We start from the raw sequence: 26,577 nt of genomic DNA on the forward strand, positions 1-26,577 counted from the left end.
CCACCACCCCATTCAGCAATCTGCTCTCGGGTACCGCAACAAGGACTGTTCTTGTGTTCACGAAACTTCCTACCGCCAATGGGGCGCCGCCTGGCCGCGAGCGGCAGGTGCGGCATCCAATCAGAGAGGGCAGGGAGGGAAGCGCCGTCCAAAAAGAGACGGGAAGCGGGCGGGACATATCGGAGCGATGACGAATGAGGTGGCGGCTTACAGAGGAGCGGTGGGGTGGGCAGCCAATGCGCGGCGCACTTAATGCGGCGGCTCGCTTTTTGAATTGGTGTTGGTGGCCGCTCATGGCGGAGCTTCTCTTTGCGGTTGGCGGCAGGTGGTATCAGCGGTGAGGGGGGAGCAGGCCCTGGGCGCTGGGAGCGAGCGGCTGTGGCGCGGAACGGGTGACCGGGCGGGGGCTGGGGGAGGCCGAGCCCGGGCAGGACAGCGGGGCTGCGGGAGGCCTGGGGCGGGGCCGGCTGAGCTGGCCCGGGGGTGCCAGTGGGACCTGGGGGCCACTTGGGGCAGCCCTGCTGCTCAGCGCCGCCCCGGGCCCACCTGGGGCTGCTGATGGTCTCCTCGGGTCAGAGCGGAGGTCCAGGCCCGGCCCGCTGGCACCTGCCGGCGCCTGTGGCGGGAGCAGCTGCCGCTGTCCGATCTTGCCTTCGGCGGCGTCCCAGCAGCGCAGCTCGTCACGCTTCTGGGCGGCTCTCTGGAGGGAAATGAGCGACACGGGGAGTTTTTTTAGTCCTGTTCTTGCTTTAGAGAACGTATGTTGGCATATGACTGTTTTGTGCAATTCAGACTTTCTACAAATTGTTTTCAGGTAATTTGTAAGTGTAACGCTGTGTGGGCATTCAGGTCTGCCTGAATCCTGTAGCGATGGTGTTCTGACTTATGTTCTCTTTTATGTAAGGGAAAACTGTTGTATTCGTGTCTTCTGTGTACTGTTTGTTCTCTTCTGTATCTTGGCACCATCAGTGTGTAAGTCCAGTCACTGGTATTATGTTATTAATCAACATGTGGCTATTAAGACAGGGATGTTTTGTTTTTAAATACACCTGAATGGAACGTCATAAATAAATAAATCAGAAAAACCATAAAGAAAGTCAATGCTCAGCCCAAAGTATGGGCTTCTCTCAAATACGCTATGAAGTTCTCTGTAAGATCATATACATGTTGTTAGATATAACAACAGCAGCATGAAAGGAATCATATTGACATCTCATACTTTTTAAAAACAGTCTATAGGATTTTAAATTAGTGGTACCCTTAATTGGAGGGTATGTGGTAATAATTATTGACAACATGGTTTGAATCTTCCAAGATTATGCATCCTTCCACCCTCACTACCGAAGAAAAGGTAATTGTATAACAGTTCCTGGTGGCATCTTCATAAGGTTTTGGATGGGTGATCCATCAAGACTCTTTCTGGTTAAAGTGACTTTCTCCTCTTGCTAGGTCTCAGGTTATTTGGAGATAAACTATAGTAGCTGGGTGACTGGGACTTACTGTTAGGAAACCTAATTCCATGGAGCCTGCACAACTTGCGTGTGGCATTAAAATTGCAACTAAGGTGGCAATTTTGATAATTGAATATGCCTAGAATTATGGTAGATTTGTAGTGTAGACTTATTGTTCATCACTATATTAGGAATTACCTGATGTCTTATCAAGGCATGAATCTTGTCCAAGAGTCTCAAATATGATCTCTTAAGCTCTAGAAGACAAACTCTTTTCTATAGTGCCATTATGCAAAACACCTTTTTTTTTTTTTTTTGTCTTCTGATTTTTACTTTGCTCTGTAACTGGACAGGCATTGCACAACTTGAACAACAGCATGTGCAGTTCTCACAGGGTTTAATGTGTTTAATGTGTTATTTGGATGACTACTGTTTTAAAGGGGCACTTACAGTCATGAGGAGAACAGGTTTAGTTTAAGTGATACAGGGGGTTATTATGCTATAGCTGTTCAGATAGCGCAGCTAGTCTAGATAACTTCTGATATCACTGTGCAAATATTTACATTTGTATGAATGATGAATCACAGGAAATGTATACTTCTTGCTTCACGCACAAAGGAAAATGTGCTACTTGTTGACCAGGTGTCTTAGGGGAAATTTTCTGGTGCAAGTGTGACAAGTTTGTTTGATGGGCTGGGAAAGCGCAGATATCTTCTATCTGTGAGAAGATAGCAGGCCTCTTTATCTGATGATGAATGGATGCTTCTACTATATTACAGTTCAAGTGCGACAATAGACTAGATCATATAGATAGACATATATGCCCTTATTACCTTCATAGAGACACTCAATAATTTTGAGAAACCTAATTTTTCTTTGAGTAAATTTTGCTGGTTCTGCTCCTGGGTGGTCATTTTTATCTAACCACAGAAATCCTAGCCAATTCACCTGAAAAATCAAATTTTAGCAAGACGCTATGCGTATCTTATTTTTTCTGCTGATGTTTCACTTCAACAGTGCTAAACTTCGTCTCAAATCTAGCTTGTAATAGTTTATCACTGAAGCAAAGAATAACTTTTAGTTTGGTTGATTGTGATTAAGCTTTTTAAAAAGAACACTAGAGTTAGTGCTTCCCTACTACTTAGGGTTCAAGTACAGTCGTTGCAGCTTCTTGTACAAATGAATGATTTCTGCCTGCTCAGAACCATCTATATAGGTTTGTTGTCAGACATTTGTCAGTTGTGTCACTTGTAACACCATTTCATAATTACTCTGCCAGTGTGAGTGAGACTTAAATAAGAGTTGGAATGTTCAATGTTCGGAAGTCTGAAGTTACTTCTGGCTGCCTTAGTCATAGAACTCTTATTAATGAGCCTTTTGCAACTGTAACAGTTTAGCACATCTATCATCTAGCTGTTGAAGAAAGAAACCAGATGCAATCATGGCTGACAGCAGTACATTGTTTTCTGAAACTGGAAGGAGCCTCTTGACTGATTCTTCTGTTCTCGATTCAAAAATTATAGAAGCCTCCAAAGAGAATGTAGTTCCTGGATCTGCTTTGGATGTTGAAGGTAATGGGAGAAGCTTATTTTAAGACTTCTATGTATGATTACTTTGTAGGTATTTAACAGTTTTGAAAAAGCAAATGTGCTTTGCTGAACTACAAAACTGTACGTAGGGTGGCCAAAAGGGTGTTGCTTTGGTATCCTTTCACTAGCAAAGGGAGTGTCTTAATTTTTAACTCCTCATGTTACAAAAATGAGTATTCTGGCTAATGCACAGGGGAAAGCTATTAGTTCCATTTGATGCGTCTTCTGGTGTATTAAATTAGTCTGGGTGATGTTTTGACAGCAGTGTTTACAAACTACAGGTGCTCTGTTTTGTTAGGTTTACAGGTAGTTCTTAGACATGAATAGTCTTGAGTTTGAAATTCATTCAAGAACAAGAACAAATACTAAAATTAAAAAACAAAAGAACCCAAACAAAACAAAAACAAACCAACAGAAACCAAACCAACCACAACAACAAAAAAGGCTTTTTTTTTTTTTTCCTTTTCCCTGCAATGCAGTAGCTAAAATCCAATGGCAGACTTTTGGTGTAAATGACATGGAGGCAACCAATCCTGCTTGTATTTTGAAAGCTTATTAATACATGAAGAAAAAGAACAAGATACCTAACTTCAGTTTTGATATTCCTTAGCGAAACTGAGCAGTTATTAGGAAGTAGTGGACTTGGTCAGACAGGAATGCAGAAAGCAGAAAAGATAGCAGCTGTCTATTTTCCAGCAGGTCTTGGTATCTAATTCTGCTGGAAGCATTAAGTCAACAATTTTCTTTTTCTTCCCTCTCTCCCCATCTCTCCTTTTACCATTGCTGACTCCTCTTGCATGTTCTTTCTTTGACTGTAAGGTAACTGGTCATGAATTGCAGGATCTTGTTTCACCACATACTAGAAAGTTTAGGCTCTGTGGTCAGTTGAGTTTGCCTTGATTAAAGGACAGGCTTCTTGAGGTAACATTTATTTTCAGGCTTGTTCCTTATAAATTAGGTATCTTGAAAGGATGCAATCTACCTGTATTCTTCTGTATATTAGTGGTTGATTTTTAGGAATAATGTGGATTTTTCTTTTAAAATACAAATAATATCCTTGTTTTCCTATAAGCAGAAGAGATGCCTCAAATAGAAACAAGAGTGGTTTTGGTTCGGGAAGCAGGGAAACACGAGGAGCTTCTGAAAGCCTTGGAGGTATGTGGGCCTAAGATAAAACAGTTGCTGGAATGAGATGGTGTGCTTTTAGACTTCTAGTAACCAATTTGGTTTTGTACTAAATTTCTGCTCTTCCACAGACCATTAAGATAATGGAAGTACCAGTTATAAAGATAAAGGAAACTGGTCCTGATAAATCAGAAGAAAAGCTAATAAAAAGTATTATTCTTATGGTATGTCATGCAATTAAGCACATGTGATTGCATGCAGCATGTTGCACTTCACTGGGACTCAAATGTGCATATGTTTGAATTTGTATTAATTGCGTGTGATGGTCACAATGTATATAAATGTTTCTAATGGTACCACTTGAAGCTCGTCAAAGTCATCACTTTCTTAGGAGCACTTTCTCAAATATGGAAACAATAGCTGCAGCTCTTGATTAGTGGTGTTTCCTAACGGGGATAGAAATATGGAGGCACTCAACTGCATGCTTATATTCAGTCAACACATAAGTTTTTGCTATGAACTGACTTCATAATTGGTTAATTGAATTTCTTTCAATTGAAAGCTGCAATTAACCTTAAGTGTAAGAAGTGGTTCTCCATTTCTGGATGTGAAAAACCTAGAAAATAAAATTTGTAGCTAATGACTGAAATTGGAACAGAACAAATTTTTGAAGCCCTTAATAATATAAAGCAATGAAACAGATTGACTTCAGTTCTTTATATCTTATGCAGCACAGAACTTGTTGCAAGCTGGATGCTACTTTCCTGTAGCATCTAGAAGTACCATAAGCTGTTCTGACAGTCTGAAATTTCATTTATCTTTTGTGCTTAGTTGGTGTTTTTTTTCCTATCTATAGATATTTTTCTATACTATATTATCAGTGTGAACTGATATGTAAACTTCTGAAGTAGTTAGAGTCATTATTCTTCAGAAGGAGGAATTGCTTTAAGACGTTTTAGGTGCAGTTCATAGCTATTCTTATGCTAGAGAACCGTGCGTCTCATTCAGCTTTCACAAATCCTAAGAGTCTGTCTCTGTTGAAATCTGAATCATACATTTTACTAATGGTCTAAAATGAAAGTCCATTGAACTTTGACACTAGTGTAAGTATGTCACCTGAATAATGCTTTCCCCTTCATCCCCTTACATCAAGGAAATTAAAGTGCCCTACATAAAGACAGACACGATAGAAGAGCTTGGTGATTCTGATTCCCCAGAATTTGAGACCGTCTTTGTTGTGTCAGACTTCCAAGATTCTATCTTTAACAACCTCTGCAAAGCAGATTGTCGTGTCATTGGACCTCCAGTTGTGCTGCACTGTGCGCACAAAGGAAAGGTATGTGCTTTCTGTTGGAATCTGCTTAGTGCTTCTCTGATGCAGAGAGTTCTAAATATTAAGTGTTCAAAATGAAATCTGTTTTGCTTTGTCAATCAATCATAAGTGTTCTTAACACTGAATGTTAAGAAAAGCAAGTTTCTAATACCATGTCACAGTGTTGCATGTGGTGAGAAAGTACAGGGAGACAGTAGTAAGGCTACAGCTACTGCAGTAGTTGTGGGAGTTGTTGACCCACTAGTAGGAACTGTGCCATCAGGAAAGGCAGCTCCAGAAGATGCTTTGCATGTCCAAAAATTGTTATGTACAGGGGATGGACTGGGGAGGAAAAGTAAGAGGATGGAGTTCTACCTGTGGAACTTGAGATGCTCAAGTTAATTTATCAGAATGCAGGTCTGAAGCTGAGGTATGACTGAATACACAGACTTGGACTAGTGCCTGATGCATTTTAATACTAGGAACAATAGTACTGTACTAAAAAGAATGTTAAAACTCTAATGGAAACAGCATGCTTTTGACTAATAAACTTTCTTCTTACTTTCAGCCTTTACCTTTCTCCTGTCGTCCACTGTACTGTGCAAGCATGCTGAACTTGGTACTGTGCTTTACGGGATTCAGAAAGAAAGATGAATTAGTAAGACTTTTTTTCCTTTGAATTGTTAAAGCTATGTTAAGTTTATTTTCTAAAAAATTTTCTGTTCTATCACTTATAGGTTTTAACTGTGACTAGAGCTCGTATGGGGGGGACGAGTTGCTTGGTTTGTTTTGTTATCTTGTTTTGTTGTGTGTCCAGGGGCAGTGATATTTCAGGATGGGAACAAACTTGTTTCCTTGTGCAAGTCCTGTGATGCCATTTTTGGTTGCGCTTTTGTTGAAGGACATTAAATGGGTCTAATTCATTAAGGCTTAAAGACTGGTAGACTTGGGCTTCATATAAGATGATGTTTACCCAATAGTGTCATCGTATTTGTACATGTAGTAGTGTGGTCCAGTAAAGCTTTGCAGTTCTGTTCGGAGCATTTGCAGACATGTTATCTTGCTACTATACTATCTTGCTATCAGGACTCTTGATATTGGAGAAGTTATGTGTTTCAGTGGTGCAGGTGGCACCTAATTTCCCTATTGGACACCTAGGAATCAACAATATGGCTCCACATCTTCATATGGAGAAAAAACCAAACCAAAACAAAAGCCTTTGCCCAGTATTAGGGATAATCAGGTTTGATCTGCTAGACTCAAGTTGGACTAATCAGTTTTCTGTAAATTCTGTCAATTGCCCCTTCAGGTATAATAGAATTGGCTAAATCAATGAGGATAACATGCTTAAAATCCGTTGTGTGTGAAAAGGTGAAGTGATTAGGTATGATTATCACAAGAGTACTGGTGGCGTGGGTAGTTTTCCTCAAGCTACTCACCAACGTTGTATTAAATGCTAAAAAAGAAAAGTTAATAGATTTTCTGATGTATCAGCTATATCTTCTCCTGTAGTGGAACAGGTTGTTTTAGGAAAAAAATGGAGCATTTCTATTCCTAGATATTTAATGTAATCTCCTGTAACTTGCTTTGTAAAATATTTTTGTGCAACTCTCACTCTGTACTCTACAGTTCAAAAGATATATTGTGAACTTATTTTGTCTATATTTTTCAGGTTAAGCTAGTGACCTTGGTTCATCATATGGGTGGTATTATTCGAAGGGACTTTAGCTCCAAAGTTACACATCTGGTGGCTAACTCAACACATGGAGACAAATTCAGAGTATGTAAGCTTGAGCTGGTACTTCATGGAAACTTTCAGAATTTTACTCTTGTAGACTAAATCTGTAAATAATACTTCAGTTTGTAAGTTGCTATTTTTCCTGTACTAAAACCAATGACTTGTAACAGTGAATTCATCTTCATCTAGTCTTAAGCTTTGACATGTTTTGATCTCTGTTAGAGATCTAAATAATATAAATTGTCTGAATGCAAAGGCTTTGAAATAGACGAGTATAGTAAATAACAAGAACCAAGACACTTAATGTTACTGATGTTATCAGCACTTATGACATTGATAAACATTTGTTCATCAATGGACAAGTGTTTATGTATCAACATGCCTCCTTTTTTTTTTTCCCATCCAAACACTAAACTTCAAAGTAATTTGCAAAAAACTTTGATACTCAATTTGTGTGCGTCAAAATTATTTTAACTTGTTATGTATAAATATGTGTGGGTGCTTTTGTTTTCTGACAACACCAAAAGGGAATCCTTCAGGTCATGTATGTCCAGTTGACAAGTAAATACAAGTTTATAGGTCACATGGAATGTGATATAGCAATGCCTATATCCCTTGTTGGAATTATTAGTAGGCTTTTGTCTTTTTCTTTGTCTGTCTTTCTAATCTTCCAGTTGGAAGAGAAGACCTAATTTCTAATTGTTCAAACACTTGTTTCTGCCAGCTCAAAGGGAAAAAGTAGGAAAATTTTACAATTTCTCCCAAGCAGTCATGAAGGTTACCTTTGGAATAGTTGTTTTCACTTGGGTAAAAGCAGACAAAGATATTTGTCTTCATACAAAGTATCAAAAGCAGAAAAAAGGTCCCATATTCCACTGGAACAGAGACTTGGTTTTGTGAGTGAAGGATATCAGACTAACAAAATGATGCACTTTCTAAAAAGTGTCAAAATAGCTATTGATTGGATTTCCTAGCGCCTGAGGAATTAAGACATTCTAACTCTGGGGAGTTACAGTTGGATATGATTCTCGAAGGAATATGTTTACTTTTTGCAGTATCTGTCTTGAAAAGTAAAGGCAAGGTTACAAATTTTTCTTGGCATGAGAAAGACTTAAATGCAAATTCTTACTGGGTACAACTTATGCTTTTCCTGTTTTGTAGATTGCTGTAAGTCTTGGTACTCCTATTGTGAAAGCTGAGTGGATTTATAAGGCTTGGGAGAAAAGGAATGAAAGGTAGATGTTTATTTTCCTTCTGCCTTAACCTTGCATCCTGTTAACCTGTAGTGTTGTGAGCTTCTGTTTGAATAGTGATGTAGCACTGATTGACTTTTTCATGCACCTTTTTTTTTTCCCCCAGTGATTTTTGTGCAGCTGATGATGACTTCAGAAATCAGTTCAAGGTTCCTCCCTTCCAGGACTGCATGTTAAGTTTCCTTGGGTTCTCTGATGATGAGAAAGCTAGCATGGAAGAAATGACAGAAATGCAAGGTTATTGTTTATGGAAGTTGACCTGTGGAAAGAATGGGGTTTATAACTGATAAATACTTAAGCTGAAATTTTGGACTGTGAATTGTGAAGCATTAATGAAGACTCATCAACTTTGAGAACTATAGATCGACTTTTAGATGTCACTGTATGCATAGGTTCTGGTAGCTATTGAAGACTTTAAACTTCCTAGGTTGATTGAAACTAGAGAATTTAAAAAGCAGTAATTATAGGATGCTTGAAGATACCTGGGAAAACCTGCTACATAATATGTATATTCTGCTTCAGTTTTTGCAATCAACTTTGTGGTATTCATCTTTATATAATTTACAGAAAGCAACTATGATGTTTATAACTTCGATATGAATCATCCCTGGTAAAACACTTCATTGGAAGTGTTCAATTTTTCAGTAGTGTGTAGTGCAATATTAATAATCACATTGACAGTAATGAGGTAACAGATAACTTACAAGTCTCCTGTTTACCTAAAACTACATATAAGGTTGTGACATGCACAGGTTCTAGTTTGTGGATGTCTTTAGGGTGAGTATTCCTGGCTTGCTCTTTTAAAAAACAGGAAAAGTTTTCCAGAAGAATATTGCATTTATTGCCAGATGGCTTTAAAGGCCCTCTAAATTTTGTGTACTCTTGAATTTTCAATGTGAACTTTACTCCTGCACACTACATCTGATTTCCGAAAAGCTGTCCACTGCAGGTGGACATACGCAGGGTGTTATGTAGACCCCAACAACTGATCAGCTCAGTAAGGGGTTCATATCTTTGGCTCTTCTCTCATTCTACTAATTTCTAACAATCTTCTTGCTAATTTGCCTTTTTTTTTTTTAATCTAGGAGGACATTATTTACCAGTTGGTGACGAAAGGTGTACACATTTAGTGGTTGAAGAAAGTTCGGTGAAAGATCTTCCATTTGAACCTTTAAAAAATCTTTATGTTGTAAAGCAAGAGGTTAGTGCTGACAAATTCTTGAAATTCCTATATAATACTTGGTATGTGAGAAACCTTTTTTTTCATATTAAGCCACATGTTTGCATTTGGTATGCAAACTGCCTTATTATTATATGTATTATTTTCAGTATTTTTAACTTGGGTTGAAGCCCTGTAATGTGTGTTTAATGTATGGTTTCTTTTTCCTTTAGTGGTTCTGGGGAAGCATTCAAATGGATGCCAGAGCTGGAGAGTCCATGTATTTATTTGAGAAGGTATGCTGAAGTCTTGTGTAATGCGCAGCATGTATTTGGTGGTAAAATTAGGATGAGTGGGGACAGAGATCCAATGTTTTAAAGCAGCACTTATGTTCCAGATAATGGATTATAAATTTTATACATAGAATGCTAATTTAGAAATAATTTTCTGCTTTCAGAGGTTGAACTTATTTTCAGTTAAATAAAGTATGAGTGTGGTTTCCAGTTCAAAAGAAAAAAAATAAAAAAGGCTTTGCCTAAGGAGAGTTGTGTTGCCTACTGGTCTCTACGGTTAACTTACTTTTGCACTGGACTGAGCTGGACACGACAGCTAAAACCACTAAACTGAACTGTCTTTTCCAACAGTCAGAGAGTCCTGGCCTCAAGAAGTCTGTGTCACTGCTTTCTCTGAGTACTCCAAACAGCAATCGCAAAAGACGCCGTTTGAAAGAGACTCTTGCACAACTGACCAGAGAAACAGACCTGTCGCCGTTCCCTCCTCGGAAACGCCCGTCAGCTGAACATTCGCTTTCTATTGGGTCCTTGCTGGATATTTCTAACACTCCAGAGTCGAGCACTGCCAATGGAGGTAGAGCTAAGAACTCGTTCAGATACACTTTCAATGCTTAAGAGTGCTTTGCATACAAGTGGTGATGGTAGTAGTAGTAGGGAAGTCTTACAGGTTTTACTACAGATTTCTTAATTCCTGGCATTCTCCTTTTGAAAGTGTGCAGAAAGCAGAATTTGAGTGAGGAGTTCAGACAGAGACAGAGGCCAGGTTGCCTTTTGTCATCATAGTAAGCGTATTCATATCTGAAGGAAAACATATGGACTTGATAAACATGAATTACAAGTATTACTGCGAAATGTTTCAAATACTCTGCTGAAAATCTGCAGTGAATAAGCAATGAAGTTAACAGTAAATAATGTGAAAACCTCTCCAGTAGGATACTTGGAGAAAGGATGACAAAGATTCTGTTCTGAGGAAGTCAGAGGGAAAATTCCTGCAAAGCCCAGTCATAGATCTTTGAAATGTTCTGTTGAGGTAATGCTATTTGTACCAGTAAACTGTCATGTTCAAAACTTCAAGAATATAAATGAACTGGTTTTGATGAGTTAATGGGCAATGAACTTGGTTGCACATGGTAGTTGTGGAAGAGAGGAAACTGCAAAATTTTGGATTAGTCAAAAGCTAATAGCTGAGGTTTGGAAAACAAACAAACAAAACCAACAACAATAACAAACCCAAAACAAACAAAACCAAGCCCCAATTCCATCATAGAGGAGATATCTGGAGTTGCTATTGCTTTAAAAAAGCTCCTGTATACAAATAAATCTCCGTGAGGCACAACCTATAAGTGATAATTCAGAAGAGATACAGGAAAGATCAGCTTACTCATAAGACCAGCTTTCTTAATGCTCTTGTAAACCCTGGTACAGAGTTTTCTTCTAATCCAACATCAGCAGACAGTTTCAGCAAAAGTGCTAGTTTTAAAACAACAGGTAAGGTACTTTTAGTAACTGTAACAGAATGAGTGAGTACAGGTCTCTGAGGTCCAATACGTGAGCAAGTATTTAAAACTAATGGACTGTTCCAGGTCCACCTCAGTTTTATCTTTGAGAGAAATCACATTATTACTTTCTGTGTCTTTCCCCCCTGCCCACAATAGGATTAAATCTAGGTGTTGTAGCTCAAAACCATTTATTAAAATCAGTCCTTGCATACATACCGAAGGCAAGGATGGTAGACAATGAAAGGTAATTGTTTACATGGCTAAGTGAAAGTAGAAAAGTACTCTTGTACCTGATGTATGTATAAATAATGTTCAGCACCTAATCCTCACTTCCTACTAAACATAATAGGGTTATATCATTGACCTGTCTATAAATGGGTTACTAATTTTGAAGAATAATATATTACTGTTGTTCTGTAATTAGGCTGTAATAAAGCCATTTTCTAGAAAGAGCTCTGATAACTCTAGGATAACCTACAGAACAGCCTTTTTTTATTAAAAAAAACATCTTCCCTTAAAAATTCTGAAGGTTTTTTCCTGTCTTTGAGGGTGAGCTTTTTTTAGGGATTCTATTGTAATACAGCTGTATTTTCTTTTGGGAATGTCTGTTCATCAGAAACACCAAAATCCTGTGCAAGGCCTTCCAAAAACTCAACTCCTCTTCCACTGAAGCAGTCTGCAAGATGGCAGGTTGCAAAGGAATTGTATCAGACAGAAAGTAACTATGTTGATATTCTAACAACAATCATTCAGGTAAGCTGGTTTTAAGGCAAGTACAGGTCAACTGTAATGAGACATCTAGTGTTTATATCCCTGATTATTTTCAACCTGTGATCTGCAGGGTTTTGAGGGCTTGGGTGCGTGAAAGGTTTATAGAAAGATGACCATGTAAACAGTCACATGTAATTTTACTGACATATAAAAATGTTTAGTACGTGTTAATGATAAAGGCTGGAAAATGCAATTTCTAATCTGGGATCTGCTTTTTGTATGGAAATGCTAAGCTTCAGGAAAACAGTATCTTCATGACTCAGATTGTCAAGGTATTAGTGAATAGAGAGAGGTGACAGGGGAAAAAGCTTTTTATTATTATTATTCCAAGAAAAGCAGAATAGGAAACAGCTTACAGGAAGAGCTTTATTTCTAGAAAGTCTATTTCCATTGCAGCTGATTATCTACTTACAGAATTAGTTGATGTGTATGAGTAAAAATCTAGATGAAAGGGGGTTGTGCGGTAGTTATGTATTGAACTTAGTGTTTGTATCTTAAAACCACTCCTCCATAACCCGTTCTTGCTAAATGGGAGTATCTCAAGACTCTGACTATAGGAAAGTATGATCTGGAAGGAAAACACAGTTGCTGTCATAACTGTTTCTAATGCAGTGTGTGGCAGTTGGAAGGGCATTAACATTTTTGTCGTAATTCATCAGTTATTTCAAGTTCCGTTGGAGAAGGAAGGACAGCTTGGAGGACCGATCCTTGCACAGGAAGAGATTAAGACCATATTTGGCAGCATTCCAGATATTCTTGATGTGCATACTAAAATCAAGGTAAGCTGCAACTTGTCCGATGCAGGGGAAGCTTTGGTACAGACCTTGAATCTTTTCTGCATGCTTTGGGTTGTATTTGCTGAATAGCTGTAGATTCATCCTAGTGCTGTTACATGCTGTTCAACCTATGGAATTATAAGCAAATCCAAGGTATGCTTTAAGATGTAACAGCTTTGTATAGATCACAGAATCACATAAATATCTGAAGTCTCAGAATTGTACATGTAACTAATATTGCCATTCATGAGCTGGCTTCTGCTTTTCCATTTTAATCCTTCCTCCTGTAGGAGGCTTTCTGTCAAAAGGGCCAGTGGTGTCAAACAGTGGTCTAACTCACAAGTGTTTACAACACACTTGCTTCTATTAAAAGCAGTAAGCAAGGACTCTTGGAAGGATGGCTAAAGCTATGGAATTTAAACAAACAAACAAAAAAAGCCAACAAACCAACAAAAATTAGCGTTTTCCTGGGCTTTGAACAAGTTCATATAAGGAGACATGTATATTTGGTAGGAAAAACTGATCCCTCCTTAAATGGCTTTGAACCAATTGCCAGAAACTACCAGCTCATAAAACTGGCTTGCACTTCAATCTCTGAAGCAGTTGACCTGCTACTGAGGCTTAATAAGAGCTAATTAGAATTCCCTAAGAGATTATTTTCTTGAGGCTTTATTTATTTTATCTTTTGATCTGGATTGCAATAGCTATCCAAAGCCATCTCTGGGTCTCACAATAGACTATGATGCAAATGTTCTTCAGATATGAAATAAAATATCCTTTAAATAATGGCACATCTGTTCCTGTCTGCATTTCACAGTAGGCTTTTAAAATAGAGGGACTTGCAGACTGCCTGTAACTCAGTGGTTTGGTGGTGTTTTGTTTTTCTTTCCAGCCGTTGGGGTCCAGTCTAGTTAATCATTGCTAGGTATTGATATGCACCCACTGAGACAGAGATGAAAGTAAAGCATGTGTGTCAGGTGGGATTCACGTGCAGTGGAGATGTAGTGGTTGTGTTTTCCTTCACCTTTGGTGAAGCAGCAGCAAACCAATATTAATGGTGAATCCTTTTCGCTTAAGGTGAATCCTGAACCTTCAGCTGTGCCCTTCTGTCTCTGTTATTAGCTGACACTGAATAAGCTTTATCCTTATCAACCTGATACAGGCTTACCAGCTTGGTCTCTCTTTCCTTGACACCCTGGTGCAGCAAATGAGGGAAATCTATACTACTTCTATTTCAATCCTATCATATGGACTCAACAGTCCTATATTAGTTATTTGCTCCTAATTAGAATTGGTTAAACAGTCTTCTGTGTATACTTTTTTTAATAACAATTCAGAATATGGTCCGTAGTATGTTAGATGTAGTAGTGTCATCTTGGTGCAGAGTTGACTGGTGCTGATACACCACTAGGCTCTGCTTGCATTGATTCAAAACTATATTTAGTAAGCTAGAGGCCTCTTGCCTTCGGCTCTCAGTAGATCAGTGTGGCTTAGTGTGAAATTGTACAGCTTTTCAGATTGCCTGTTTTTTCTACCTGGAAACATAGCTAATTATATGTGCTTGGCAGAACACTGATACCATCTTACAGTTCTGTGCAGTTGAGTCTCGTCTTATTTTCTTCCCCACATCTCTGCATGTGTTCTAGGAAGACCTGGAAGATCTCATGGTGAACTGGACTGAAAGCAAAAGTATTGGTGATATCATTCTTAAATATGTAAGCTTCTGTTTTTTTGTTTTTTGGGTTTTTTTTAATGCATTAGAGCTATTACAAGCTATTATCTTGCCTTACAAATAGTTCATTTTTAGGAGCTAGCAAACACAAGTAAAGCACTACTGAGTGAGAGAGAACACTAACTTATATAATTGGGTTTTCTGTTTAGATTTTGAGCTGACTTAGGTGATGTATTTTTGTATAGGTAATCCAAGTCAGGTTTGTGTGTGTCTGACCACTTGTATGAGGGTGTAAAACTACAAATAGATATGATTGATAACTGTAATTTGCAACACTACAGACATGCTTTTTACTCAGACATTAAAAGGGCTCTTCCTGTGACCTTAGCTATCTGGTGCCTCTGATCAGCTAGTAAATAACTAGGAAAATAGCTTTTTGTGGAAACTTCTTGTATTCTTCCTTCAAGATTTGAAATGTGTAAGTGAATAAGGACTCCTTGTTTTCCCACGTACAGAATGCACAGAAAGCTAGATCTGGGACTGCGGTGCATTTTAATACAAGTAGTCTGCTAGGTATCCTGTGCTTTTGCTGACCTCATCATTTGGAGGCAAACAGTATTTGGCATTAAAAAATCTTCAGTCTAAGGTGTTGCTTCTGGTAATTTAATGCCTTTTAAAGGTGACTGCAGTAACTGGAGAAAACACCTTTCTGAAATTTCTAAAATTCTCCCCAAAAGCATCTTGCTAGGTGAGAATCTGTCTTCTACTTCAGCTGCTCAGCAGTTTCTGAGATTGTCACGTGTACTTGATGTTTTTGAGAGCAGTCTGCATTTAATCAGCAGCATTGAATCTTAGGCATCTGGCATGCAAAAAATGTCTTAACTGGTGAATATTCTATGAATACTCATGGGCTTACAACATACTTTTTATTATTCTTTATTGAAATGTGCCTTTGAGCAGCTTTGTGTGACTTGAGGCATATGAACATATGTACAATGCTACATAATATGTAAAGCAGAGCTGTAACAGTTGCTTCTTTCAGTCTAAAGACTTGTTGAAAACATACCCTCCATTTGTGAATTTCTTCGAGATGAGTAAGGAGACTATTACTAGATGTGAAAAACAGAAGCCAAGGTTTCATGCCTTCTTAAAGGTAAGTCTCTGCAGAACTGAGGCGCTGAGTAGAACACAGAGACCATTACCAAGTAAACTACTTAATGCAGTAGATGAAAGAATGGAATTTTTGGAAGCCTGGAGGGATGTGAACATCTCTTGGTGAGACAGAAATAGGAAAGATTTGAATTTCAATCCCTCGAGCTCCTCATAAAACTCTTTCATAAGAGGTCCAAGTTCCTCCTCTGTTATGCAGCTTCCAAGGTAGTTTGATTATATGTGATTGTTGATGGACAAAGTTCATACTGACTTCTTTCTCCTGAATACATATCTTCTCTTTTCTGTAAAGATAACTAGAGCTGCTGCCTTTTATTGGTTCTCATCCCTGTGTTTAAAAGACTTGTATTTCTGAAATAGCTTTTAACTTGTTTTCAGCAGCTGTGAGTTTCCAGGGAGGTAAAATCTCTCAACATTCTTGTGACTAATGAATAGGAACATAATAGTGGAAATCTAACAGGAAGATGATCTTCAAAGAAAGAGTTATCTGAAGATGAGTCTTTAAACATTTGAGCTTTCAGATAAAGGTGTATAGTTGATTAACAGTGCAGCGAAGCTTTAACTGCTTCTCTGTATCTAACAAGTATCTCAAATCTTGGAGTCATCAAACTGACAGATGTCATCTCATGTTTTTGGAAGTATACAGAATTGTATCCAAGTATTGATATCTAAAAGATGGGGAAATGAATAAGAGAACAGGTTATCCCTTGTCCCATTCCATGTTAGCAACTGAAACAAGGACTGGGGGGTTGATAATATGGACAGTTTACTAGACATTCTGAGAACATAAATCATGCGGTAAATACTGTGCAGATTTGAATACAATGTGTTATTAGCATGATCTGTTAATAACTGAATATCTGTGGTAGATAATTCTCAAAATTTTATTACAGTGCTAGATTCGAGGAAGACAATTTTTCTTGTAGTTCATGATTATTTTTTGTGTGTTTGTCTGGAAAAAAGTAATAATTACTTCTTTTCTTCCCTTCCCCAGATAAACCAGGCTAAACCGGAATGTGGTCGTCAAAGCCTAGCTGAACTCCTTATCCGTCCTGTTCAAAGGCTGCCTAGTGTTGCTTTACTATTAAATGGTAATTTAGTGATGTATTTTTTGTTAGTTATCTGTGAAGGTGTTAAAACCAAGATAATGCCTGCTTTTGTCATAATTAGAACAGCTTTTCTCATATAAAAAGAGCCTGATTCTAGGAGCTAATCATGCTTAATGGCAGTCAGCAAGACCTCTTACTGAAGAAAGCATGCTTTTGGCTAAATTTCACTTGTTCATATATTTGTCTGCAGGATGCAGGTAGAGGAAAAGTTTGCTCTGACAACAGTTTTTTCCTCTTTGAATACAAATATAATTGAGATTCAAATGCAGCTAGCATAAATTAGAGGGCAATTCATATTGACAAGGCTCCCAGCTTAATGTGTTCCAGTTGGTATCAGCCACTTGCTGTAATAATGATTATGTTAATAACCGTAAACCACACCACCACCCTTTGCTTCAGTTACAAAAAGGCTTCTATGCTTGTCTCTGCACTTCAACAAAAACAGCACACGGTCCTGTTGAGTTTTTTTTTTCTTTTAAATAGTTTGAGGGTTTGGTTTTGTATTGTAGGTGGGTTTGTCCTAAGTGATATGCATGGACAATTGCTATTCAGCCTACTTCCCCAATTAATCAAGGTTATTTGGACTCCAGGATAGCTGTGGTTTCTTCAGTCATCTGACTTGCAATTTAAGCTTTAATGTTTTGTATTCCTTTTCAGATGCTTGTAATGTGTATGTTTGGTTGTTTTGTTTTTATTTTGTTTTTTAATTGTAGATATTAAGAAGCACACAACAGAAGACAACCCAGATAAAGTAACTCTAGAGAGAGCTATTGAATCATTAAAGGAAGTGATGACGTAAGTGGTGCTCATTCTGTGAAATATAGATAAAATGTTTAGATACTTCTGTTCATTCCAAGTTCTTAGCGTGATGTTGCCATAGCTTTAGTATCCATGTAAGTATTCATAATTTTATGTGTTTTACAATCTCCTTTTTGCCACTGTCACTCTGGCATTCTGTGCCAGAGCTCTTAAAGGAGTCCATGGCATTGTTACCCAGCACTTCTACCTGAGTGTCTGCTGACTCCCTGCCTCAGCACAAAGCTGAACCTCCAGAGTCGTCTCTTCTGTTTCAACTCTTATTTCTGTCTGTTCTCTCCAGGGTGAAAGAGATATGTATTGTCTTTAAATTGCACTTCTATGTGTATACCCACTGAAAGACGTGCTACTGGTGGAAGATTAGTTTCTGTTCTAGTCCTGTATTCTTGGCACCATTCCATAAGTTAATTAGCTTAAAGCTGAAGCTGTTTAGATTGTGAGTCTCACCTCCTTTGAAGTGTAGTGTATGTCTACAGCAATGAGACCTCCTGTGTTAATTGAGTAAATGTTTGTCTGATTTTTTTTTTTTTTTTAAACACGACAACAACTACTTTTAAATTGTATTTTTTTTTTGCATTTGCTTCGTGGTGAGCTGCAGTCCTGACTTTGGGAGATAAAATGCAGGCTGTAAAGAACTGCATTGGGTTGGTCTCTAGTTTAAAATCTTATGGGGCAGGGAAGGGGAATTGTATATTAACTGAACGGTGTGTCAGTGAATGATAACACGACAAGAATATTGTTCTAGGTCTGAAGTTTCCTATATGGTTAGTATATGGTATTTGGATACTTCAATGAACAAGTGTGGTTCATTTTTGTATTTTCCTGTGCTGCTGTGTAAACAATATCTCTGAATGTTTAGTTTCATTATTTTTGTATATTTTAAAAGCAGTGCATTCATTCATTGTTCCTTGATATTGAAGATAATATAATGTGCTTCCCTCAGACATATTAATGAAGACAAAAGAAAAACAGAGGCACAAAGGCAGTTCTTTGATGTTGTCTATGAAGTTGATGGATGTCCAGTAAGTAGTTTCTCTGAAACTTGCAGACCTGTAAAATGATTGTGCACTAGTTTGCTCCCTTTGCAAAAGTATGCGTGGGTAAAATGCAATGGTGCTGTTTTAAACAGATTTCTAATGTTAAGCTGTAAGCAAGCAGTAATCCAGCCCTTGAACTAAATGCTTAATAAGCTGTGTGCTTCTGTCACTTAGGCCAATCTCTTGTCTTCTCACCGAAGCTTAGTTCAGCGTTTGGAAACAGTAGCACTTGGTGATGACCTCTGTGACAGGGGAGAACAGGTCACACTTTTTCTGTTCAATGATTGCCTAGAGGTAAGATGACTATATAAGTACATCTCATGAACTGAATTATAAAAGGCTTAACACTACTTGTGAATATAAACAGGTAACACTTAAACTTCGAAACAGAATTCTAACTCATAGAAAGCTGATAGCTTAATGTGTGATGGTGATGCCTTTCCATTAGCTATTGTGTAAGCCAACACAAGTAGCTAGTCAATTCTAGATGGTTGAAAGGTGTTAATACAGCCTTTAGTGTCTTGCAGACCAATCAAAAATTTAAAAGCAGCTTAGTGTGTTAAGAAATAAACATTTATTTGAATAGCAGTTTGTGAAAGGTTAATGGATGAAAAAGTGCTAGAGTCCTCAAAAGGCTCAGAAGGATGTTTGTCCATTTAAAGTTTAGTCATGTTTAATGTGAGTAAATAGTGAGCCTCTGGGTCTGTCTGTACTTAGGCTACAAAACAGAAAAAAATCCCATGTTAAATACTTGAGACTAACAGTATATCAGGAAGAACTAAGAGAGAAAAGTAGTCTAACTGGATCTTGAAGACTTCTGTGGAGAAACTGAGGTTGCAAAGGACATTCATGAAAGTACTTGTTACTGCATACAGCAGTAAAGAACATCTTCTTTGTAGAAGACCAACTCTCAAATAATCCAAAATTAGCGCTGTCTTAAGCAGCACTTAAGCACAAAAGCCAATTGTTGTGACTAGTAATGAACTCTTCCTGGGAGACAAGTTGACTCAGCTTCATTCTTTTTTGTAAAGGAAAGAAAGGAAAATGAAAACACTTTTAATAAAGCTTATTGGCTTTTCTTGTACAAATACAAGCAACTGAAGATACCTTACTTAGAAAACATCTAAGATACTTATGTGTTAATGTAAAGTAAAAACTCATTGACCAACCTCTACTGCAAAGCCCACTTGATGGCTTCATGGACAAGTAACAGCAGATGTTTCTAGGACATAACACACCACAGCCTAAGTTGTTTTGTGCATGTAAGTGTTGTCTTTATTTTTTTTTTTGTTTAAATCTAGGCTACCTTGTGGTAGGTTTCAAAGGGCCCTTGCCTGTTACACAGGGTATAACTGGGATCTGTAGTGCAGAATTCCTCTTGATTTTTATCTTATTTTTGAGATGAATGTCAACAGACCTTCTAACTTTAACCTCTTTTATCTAACCACAGATTGCAAGGAAACGGCATAAGGTTATTGGTGCTTTCAAGAGTCCGCATGGCCATACAAGACCTCCTGCCTCTCTCAAGCATGTTGTTCTCATGCCTCTCTCCCAGATCAAGAAAGTCCTAGACATCAGGGAGACAGAAGGTCTGTACGTTCTGAAGTGTTGTGGTAGCTCATTAATAACGTGGTTCAGAGTACAAAGGATGAAGGTCTGCTGTTGTGGGATAGAATGCTAAATTATTTGCTGTATGGTGTGTTAGATATATGATTTTAGTATAAGCTTCTGTTTGAAGCTCTGTATGAGCTTGAGAATTCCTTGTGTTGGCAGCTTTTGGCTTTTCAAAAATCACTGCAGGATGCCGAATTTGGCAGAGCTACTAGATGGCATTAGCATAAGCCAACCAAATTGCAGTGTGAGTTAAGCTGGAGTGCACTTGACAGTTCTGGATTTACAGAACAAAACCACCAAATTTCAGTCCAGAGCATTACACTGATCAGAGACAAGTGCTGTTGCTGTGAAACTAGATCTTCATTTTAACTGGTGATAATGATGCTCAGGAGGAGCTGTGTTTAGAACCTTAGAAGAAAAAATTTAAATTACTTAATTTCTGTGGCTGCTTTGCCACATACTGAGACTGCAGGGGTTTCGCTCAAGTAATGTGTTACTACAGCAGCAGAACTCATGCTCTGTTCCAGACTTGATAGTGTCTTCTAAAGAAGCCTAGTCAGGCTAGTTTCTAGATGTATACCCTAGAAAGACAGATTTGATATATCACTGTAGGTGATGGTATGCAGGTCATACTTGTGCTTTATGTTCTCTGAAGCATCTGAACATAGAAACCCAGTAAAAAAAGAGATGGAAAAGATGGTAGGTAGTAAGTGTGATGCTTACCAGCATTTTGAAAAAGTACTTTAGGGTTTCTCTGTTAAGGGTTCTCTTTAAATTACTGTGCTACACTGAAGTGTTTGGGACTTGGGGATGGGAACTACTTGTAGGCATACCATCTAACATCTGCTAAGAACTTCAGTATGTGAATCTTGGGAGAGGTCAGCTGCTTGCTCTTACACACACTCCTATGTGACAGCTTTTCCAGTGCTGCTTTTTTGAATTGGCAATGGGTTGTTTTATTCTTTCTCTCTGAAGTGTGTTTAGCATGCTTCAACTATGTCTGCTATAAAGCAGTATCCACAATGGATTAATTTTCTGCTATCAAGTGATCAATCTTTGTCAAGTTAAAATAGTCAAGTTACAACAGTTTTACTGTTTAAATGTGTCATAAATAGTACTGATGTCTTTGTTGCTTTTTCCTGCTTTACAAAATAGGGTAAATGATGATTTTCTTGTTCTCTGTTGATAAAGAAATGATCTGTCCAATGTTTCATGAGTTAGACAATGAAATTGATATTTACTGCTATATCCTATAAAGACTGACTAGTCTGTAGACTATTGTATGCAGTTTATTTAGTGAATAAACAACTGTTACATGAACAGTTGATTGCAGCCTCTTGGTGAAAGATAGGGACAGAACTCAGTGTTCTTGCAAGTAATACACCAGCTATCATGTAAATAAAAATAAAATCCTTGTACCAAATCATATTGTCCCTAACTCTCGTTCCTGACAGATGGAGGGGTAACTCTTCCAAAGGTTTCCCCTGAACGATATGAAAAATTACTATTTGTTTTAACTCCTTGCGTGTTTTGTTTTTTTTAATAAACTGTAGATTGCCATAAAGCTTTTGCCTTAGTTGTGCGGCCACCTACAGAACCCAACAACAAGCTACTCAGTTTCCAGATGACAACTGAAGAACCTCCTAAAGAAGATTGGTTGAAAATGCTGTGTCGGCATGTGGCTAACACTATTTGTAAAGCAGATGCAGTAAGTGCTCTGGAAATATATTGCTGATTGAAAGTATTTCTCTCTTTTTGACTTGAAGCACATGAAGCTGAAGAAGTTGTTAATAGTGGACATGCTTGAGGTGAACTAGAGCAGAAAATATTTCTGCTAGCACATCTGCAAGGGAGTGGTTAAAAGGTAGAAAAGGAAACAGCCTGGAAGTTAGTTTCTTTGGATGCTAATAAGTACTTAATCTGGAATCATGTCCTTCCCCACCACAAATGAGTTATAAATAATTTAAATCTGCACTGCAGATCTTCAGTCAGGCAGGTCTAAACAGAGATGTCTTCAGCTTGCTTCTTTTGCAGCTTTGTTTCCATTTACAATCCCAGCTTTTGGCATAGCTCTGTGTTAGGTTGAATTCTTTGTTCTACACCTTATCTGCATGGGCACTGCAATGTAAGAGACACAAAGCATCTTCTTCCTATGGACAGAAGCCTACAATCTTAAAACAAGGAAATAAAGGTGGCACTGGCCTCCTCACATTCTTAGAAGTTCAACATGTGGGCTTTCCGCAGCCAGGAAACTACTAATTTGAAGAGATAATCTCCAACTAGAGCTTGTGTTTTAATTATGGAAGACTGCATGCATATCAGTCATCCAAATTTGCTGAAAATATGTGCAGGACATATAGCTGAAACAACTTGATTTAAGCTAGAAATGTTTTATGTACTCCATTGTACTCTTACTGTACGATGTTTGGTTATCTGTGATTTTTTTTTAATTATTATTAATTTTAGAGAGATGCTTGTTTTGGGAGAGGTAGTTAAGTAATCAAAGTAGCATCTTTTAGTTTTATTTTGTTTGGCTTGTCACCTATGGACTTATTCATAAGAAACTTGGCTTTGTGCTTTTCCTTGTTTTTTTAGGTACTGAGTAGGAAAAGTACTGATTGAGAAGTGTTAATTTACTTTGATTTGTCTGTTACCCATCTTCAGTCTCTTGTGTTAAAAAAAATTCCCATCCCTTGGTGTTTTATATAATAGAAATTTAACTCGGTGTAATGAATGTATCATACCCTATTGCCCCAGGACACTTAGAATCATAAGCTGACAAATTGTAACCTACTATGCTGAATCCCATTAATTCCGTAACTGGTGCTTTTTACCAACTGTATAATACTTTCTTTTCTTGCCGATTCAAGTGTCACATTGAGCTTCAGATTAAGCGTGGCTTCCCCTTTTTCCTGGTTTTCAAGAGCTCTGTAGCATCATGTGAGAATGAGACAAAGTTGACTTTGCCACATGGTGGCAGTGAAGGCTTTAGCTACTGCTACTACTTTGTTAGACGCTACAAATAGCCACACAGCTTGCTGTCTGGTGTCCTTGTGATTTTTTTTTTGTTCTTTTTTTCCTAGATAAAATGTATTTTATTTGTATTTACTTGTATGTCTCAAAATAAACTCCAAACAACAACAGAAAAACAACACCCACTTTATGTAGCTAACTAGACAGAGATTGCTCTGCACATGCTAGAGTTTAAGAATGAGGCATGGAAAAAAAAAAATCAAAGCTTGTGGTTATTCTGAAACATCTACTGGGCTTAAGCTGAAAGGTTTAGTCTTGATGTTTGACAGCTGGAGCTATCAGGATTTCACTCCAGAAGGGTGCTGGATGTGTCAGTGGAACAAAGGGGCCTATGTGGTGTGGATCTCCCCAGTTATACTTCAGAACCACTGCCTTTTTTTTTTTTTTTTTTTAAGGTGAACCCTGAACTTGAAACTGAATCAAACAAACCAAATGTCAAACTCCTGGTGGTTTCATAAATGGATTGCACCACCAGTTATTCTTGTGATATGGCATGAAAGTAAATAGCTGCTTAAATGTATATGAAGAGTTAAATACGGAGGAATATGGCAATTAAAACCTCTGACCTAATAAACTAGCAAATATTTTGACAGGTGCTGATGTTCGATTTTTATTAAGACTGTTTTTGTCTATAGGAAAATCTCATCTATATTGCTGATCCTGACTCAGTTGAAGTAAATACTAAAGATATGGACAGTACTTTAAGCAGAGCATCCAGGGCAATAAAGAAAACATCAAAAAAGGTAAGATACTACAAAGACAGTGCTTTACAGTAAACCCCACTTTGGTTGTGTTATTGTGCTAGTAGTCCTATTTCAGGTGTTTTGTAGTACTTACAGTAGTGACAGTAAAAACTTAATCTGAACTAAAACTCTTAACTATAAGTTCCTTAAATAAAGAAGATGGGGAATGTTTGAGGTTTTGACTGAGTAGTTTTGGAATATCTGTATATATTCTTAAGTATTATGGTCATAATTATTATGTAGTAATTTTTGAGTCTGTTAAATACATTACAAAAAAAATCCCAACCCTTAGCTGTAACTAGTTTTAGCATATTGAATGGAGTTTTTAAAGCTGCATGCAATTATCTAAATTCAAGTACCTTCAAAAGTGGGATGGGTGTAGAATATGCATGTCCGGTAAGAAAACAGACTTTGAAATAGCAAGGAAGTACATGCCAAATGTTGGTGTCTGCATGTGGATGCTTTCCTTTGTTGTAGCTTGGCTGTTCTCAGCTAATGGCCAGAAGAACTGTGCCCTGCTTTGCTAAGAGGGCCTGGCTGGGTGTGTTTGGTTAGTTTTGATGCAGTCATAATAACATTTGCTACACATCCTACAGAGGTTTGAAAGTTCAGCTGTAGCTTATATTACAGTTATTATTACAGCCCTTTTTTTTTCTGGTGCGTAACTGCTTGTCAAACTCCTCAGGTTACAAGAGCATTTTCTTTCTCAAAAACACCAAAGAGAGCTCTTCGAAGGGCTTTAATGTCTCATAGTGCAACAGAAGGAAGAAGTCCCAGTTCAGCTAATGAGAGTTATATAGGCAGCAGACTGACTAGTACGTCATCATTAGCGGTAAGTAATTTGGCTGTGCAGGCCAAATAAGTAACCTTTTTAAGATCACAGTTCTTTTAATATCTGGTGCTGATCTTTAACAATTTCAAGATCCACGGCGAAAAAAATATTTTTAACTACATTCATAGATGTGTTATTTTCTGAGCAAGAGTTGTTTAATGAGAAGGCTTACTTGCTGAAAATGCAGAAAAATCTGCTGTATGTACTAGGAAGTGGGAGTTGTCTTGCACAATTAAGTTGTGGGGGGGGGGAGCCTCTTTTGCCAGAGATGGAATATATATCTTCTTCTGAAGGAGTGAGTAACTTCCAACATACTGTCTTATGTTGGTTCACACTTTTGAATTTGGACAATGTATACAAATGTGGTGTACAACCCCAAATAGTATTGTGAAAGTATCACAGAATGACAGGCTGGCTGGGGCTGGAAGGGACCTCTGGAGATCATCCAGTCCAACCCACCTGCTAAAAGCAGGTTCACCAGAGCAGATCACACAGGAATATGTCCAGGCGGGTCTTGAATGTCTCTAGAGAAGCAGACTCCACACTCTCTGGGCAGCCTGTTCAGAGTAGTTTCTCCTCGTGTTTATATGGAACCTCCTATTCTTTAGTTGCCTATGCCTGTTGCCTCTCATCCTGTTGTTGGGCACCACTGAAAAGAGCCTGGTCCCGTCCTCTTGACATCCTCCCTTCAGATACTTATAAGCGTAAAGTATCAGTGAAAGTAGTGAGATGATAGACCTCCTGTGAACTAAACTACGGTGAAAGGGTAGAGAAATACAGATGCTGCAGTCTGAGAGCTTCTAAAAAGGCAAGGGCATTGTCTACTCATACATGTTTAAGAAAACTTGGTAGAATAATGTGGTGTTCTACATCCTGCAACTCTTCTGCTATGCCTGGCTACCTATGACAGCTTTCTTCTGCTACATTAGGTCAAACTCAGTTTCCTGGGATAGTCTAGTAAACCAGACTAGCTCTGGAGACGTTCTTCATAGTCTTTTATACTAGTGTTTGAGTAAACCTGTATGCTGAGTAAATTTCTTTAAAGTTGGTAGTTTGTAGGACTGAAGGCCAAGAATGGCATTTCTTGTGTATCTTTCTACTACTGCCTGATATGTCAGTACCTTACTATAGAGAGAACTGAGTATGTTTGAGTGGCCATTTTGTAGTACTTAGAGTAGTGACAATAAAAACTTAATCTGAACTAAAACTCTTAACTATAAGTTCCTTAAATAAAGAATATGGGGAATGTTTGAGGTTTTGACTGAAGTTTTAGAATACAAATACAACATGAAGATATTGCCCTGCTCTCCCACATGATATAGGCATGAGAAAATATTAATTAATAAGGGAGAAAGTTTAACAGTGGACTCCTTTGCTTTAGAGGAAATAAAAATCTACCAGTGTGGTTATACCCCAGGTCTCTGTAGGTATTTCCTTCCTTAAATTATGATTGCTCCAACAATTGTTTTTGAATTCTAATATTCTGTGTTCATTTTGATAATAGCACTATCTCATTTCTCATGAAGATTCTCTCTTTGTGTGTGTGTGTACCCTATATACTTTTTGCTTTCCCCCACAAAGTTAT

At 37.9% G+C, this 26,577-nt stretch overlaps 1 protein-coding gene across 11 annotated transcripts in view; it reads left to right on the plus strand.

The window, feature by feature from the left end:
- The first annotated feature begins 200 nt into the window (after nucleotides 1-200).
- The window catches only part of ECT2 (epithelial cell transforming 2), a 30,094-nt gene continuing 3,717 nt past the window's right edge, over nucleotides 201-26,577 (plus strand). For 2 of the 11 annotated variants that reach the window (XM_065844499.2, XM_065844510.2), the window contains exons 1-24: nucleotides 201-337; nucleotides 2,865-3,022; nucleotides 4,113-4,195; nucleotides 4,297-4,389; nucleotides 5,319-5,501; nucleotides 6,046-6,135; nucleotides 7,150-7,257; nucleotides 8,377-8,450; nucleotides 8,575-8,705; nucleotides 9,554-9,669; nucleotides 9,861-9,923; nucleotides 10,272-10,494; nucleotides 12,036-12,172; nucleotides 12,850-12,969; nucleotides 14,613-14,681; nucleotides 15,681-15,791; nucleotides 16,803-16,899; nucleotides 17,631-17,712; nucleotides 18,677-18,755; nucleotides 18,945-19,064; nucleotides 20,221-20,359; nucleotides 21,938-22,092; nucleotides 24,053-24,160; nucleotides 24,846-24,992. In XM_065844499.2, coding sequence (XP_065700571.1) covers nucleotides 2,893-3,022; nucleotides 4,113-4,195; nucleotides 4,297-4,389; nucleotides 5,319-5,501; nucleotides 6,046-6,135; nucleotides 7,150-7,257; nucleotides 8,377-8,450; nucleotides 8,575-8,705; nucleotides 9,554-9,669; nucleotides 9,861-9,923; nucleotides 10,272-10,494; nucleotides 12,036-12,172; nucleotides 12,850-12,969; nucleotides 14,613-14,681; nucleotides 15,681-15,791; nucleotides 16,803-16,899; nucleotides 17,631-17,712; nucleotides 18,677-18,755; nucleotides 18,945-19,064; nucleotides 20,221-20,359; nucleotides 21,938-22,092; nucleotides 24,053-24,160; nucleotides 24,846-24,992 — 2,658 coding nt within the window. In that variant the 5' untranslated portion in view covers nucleotides 201-337; nucleotides 2,865-2,892. Of the gene's footprint in view, nucleotides 338-489; nucleotides 815-839; nucleotides 973-2,843; nucleotides 3,023-4,112; nucleotides 4,196-4,296; nucleotides 4,390-5,318; nucleotides 5,502-6,045; nucleotides 6,136-7,149; nucleotides 7,258-8,376; nucleotides 8,451-8,574; nucleotides 8,706-9,553; nucleotides 9,670-9,860; nucleotides 9,924-10,271; nucleotides 10,495-12,035; nucleotides 12,173-12,849; nucleotides 12,970-14,612; nucleotides 14,682-15,680; nucleotides 15,792-16,802; nucleotides 16,900-17,630; nucleotides 17,713-18,676; nucleotides 18,756-18,944; nucleotides 19,065-20,220; nucleotides 20,360-21,937; nucleotides 22,093-24,052; nucleotides 24,161-24,845; nucleotides 24,993-26,577 lie in introns of those variants that run through there. The other 9 variants (XM_065844506.2, XM_065844500.2, XM_065844502.2 and 6 more) reach the window with 9 other exon arrangements.

This window comes from Patagioenas fasciata, chromosome 9 (genome assembly GCF_037038585.1).
Source record: "Patagioenas fasciata isolate bPatFas1 chromosome 9, bPatFas1.hap1, whole genome shotgun sequence".
NCBI lineage: Eukaryota > Metazoa > Chordata > Aves > Columbiformes > Columbidae > Patagioenas > Patagioenas fasciata.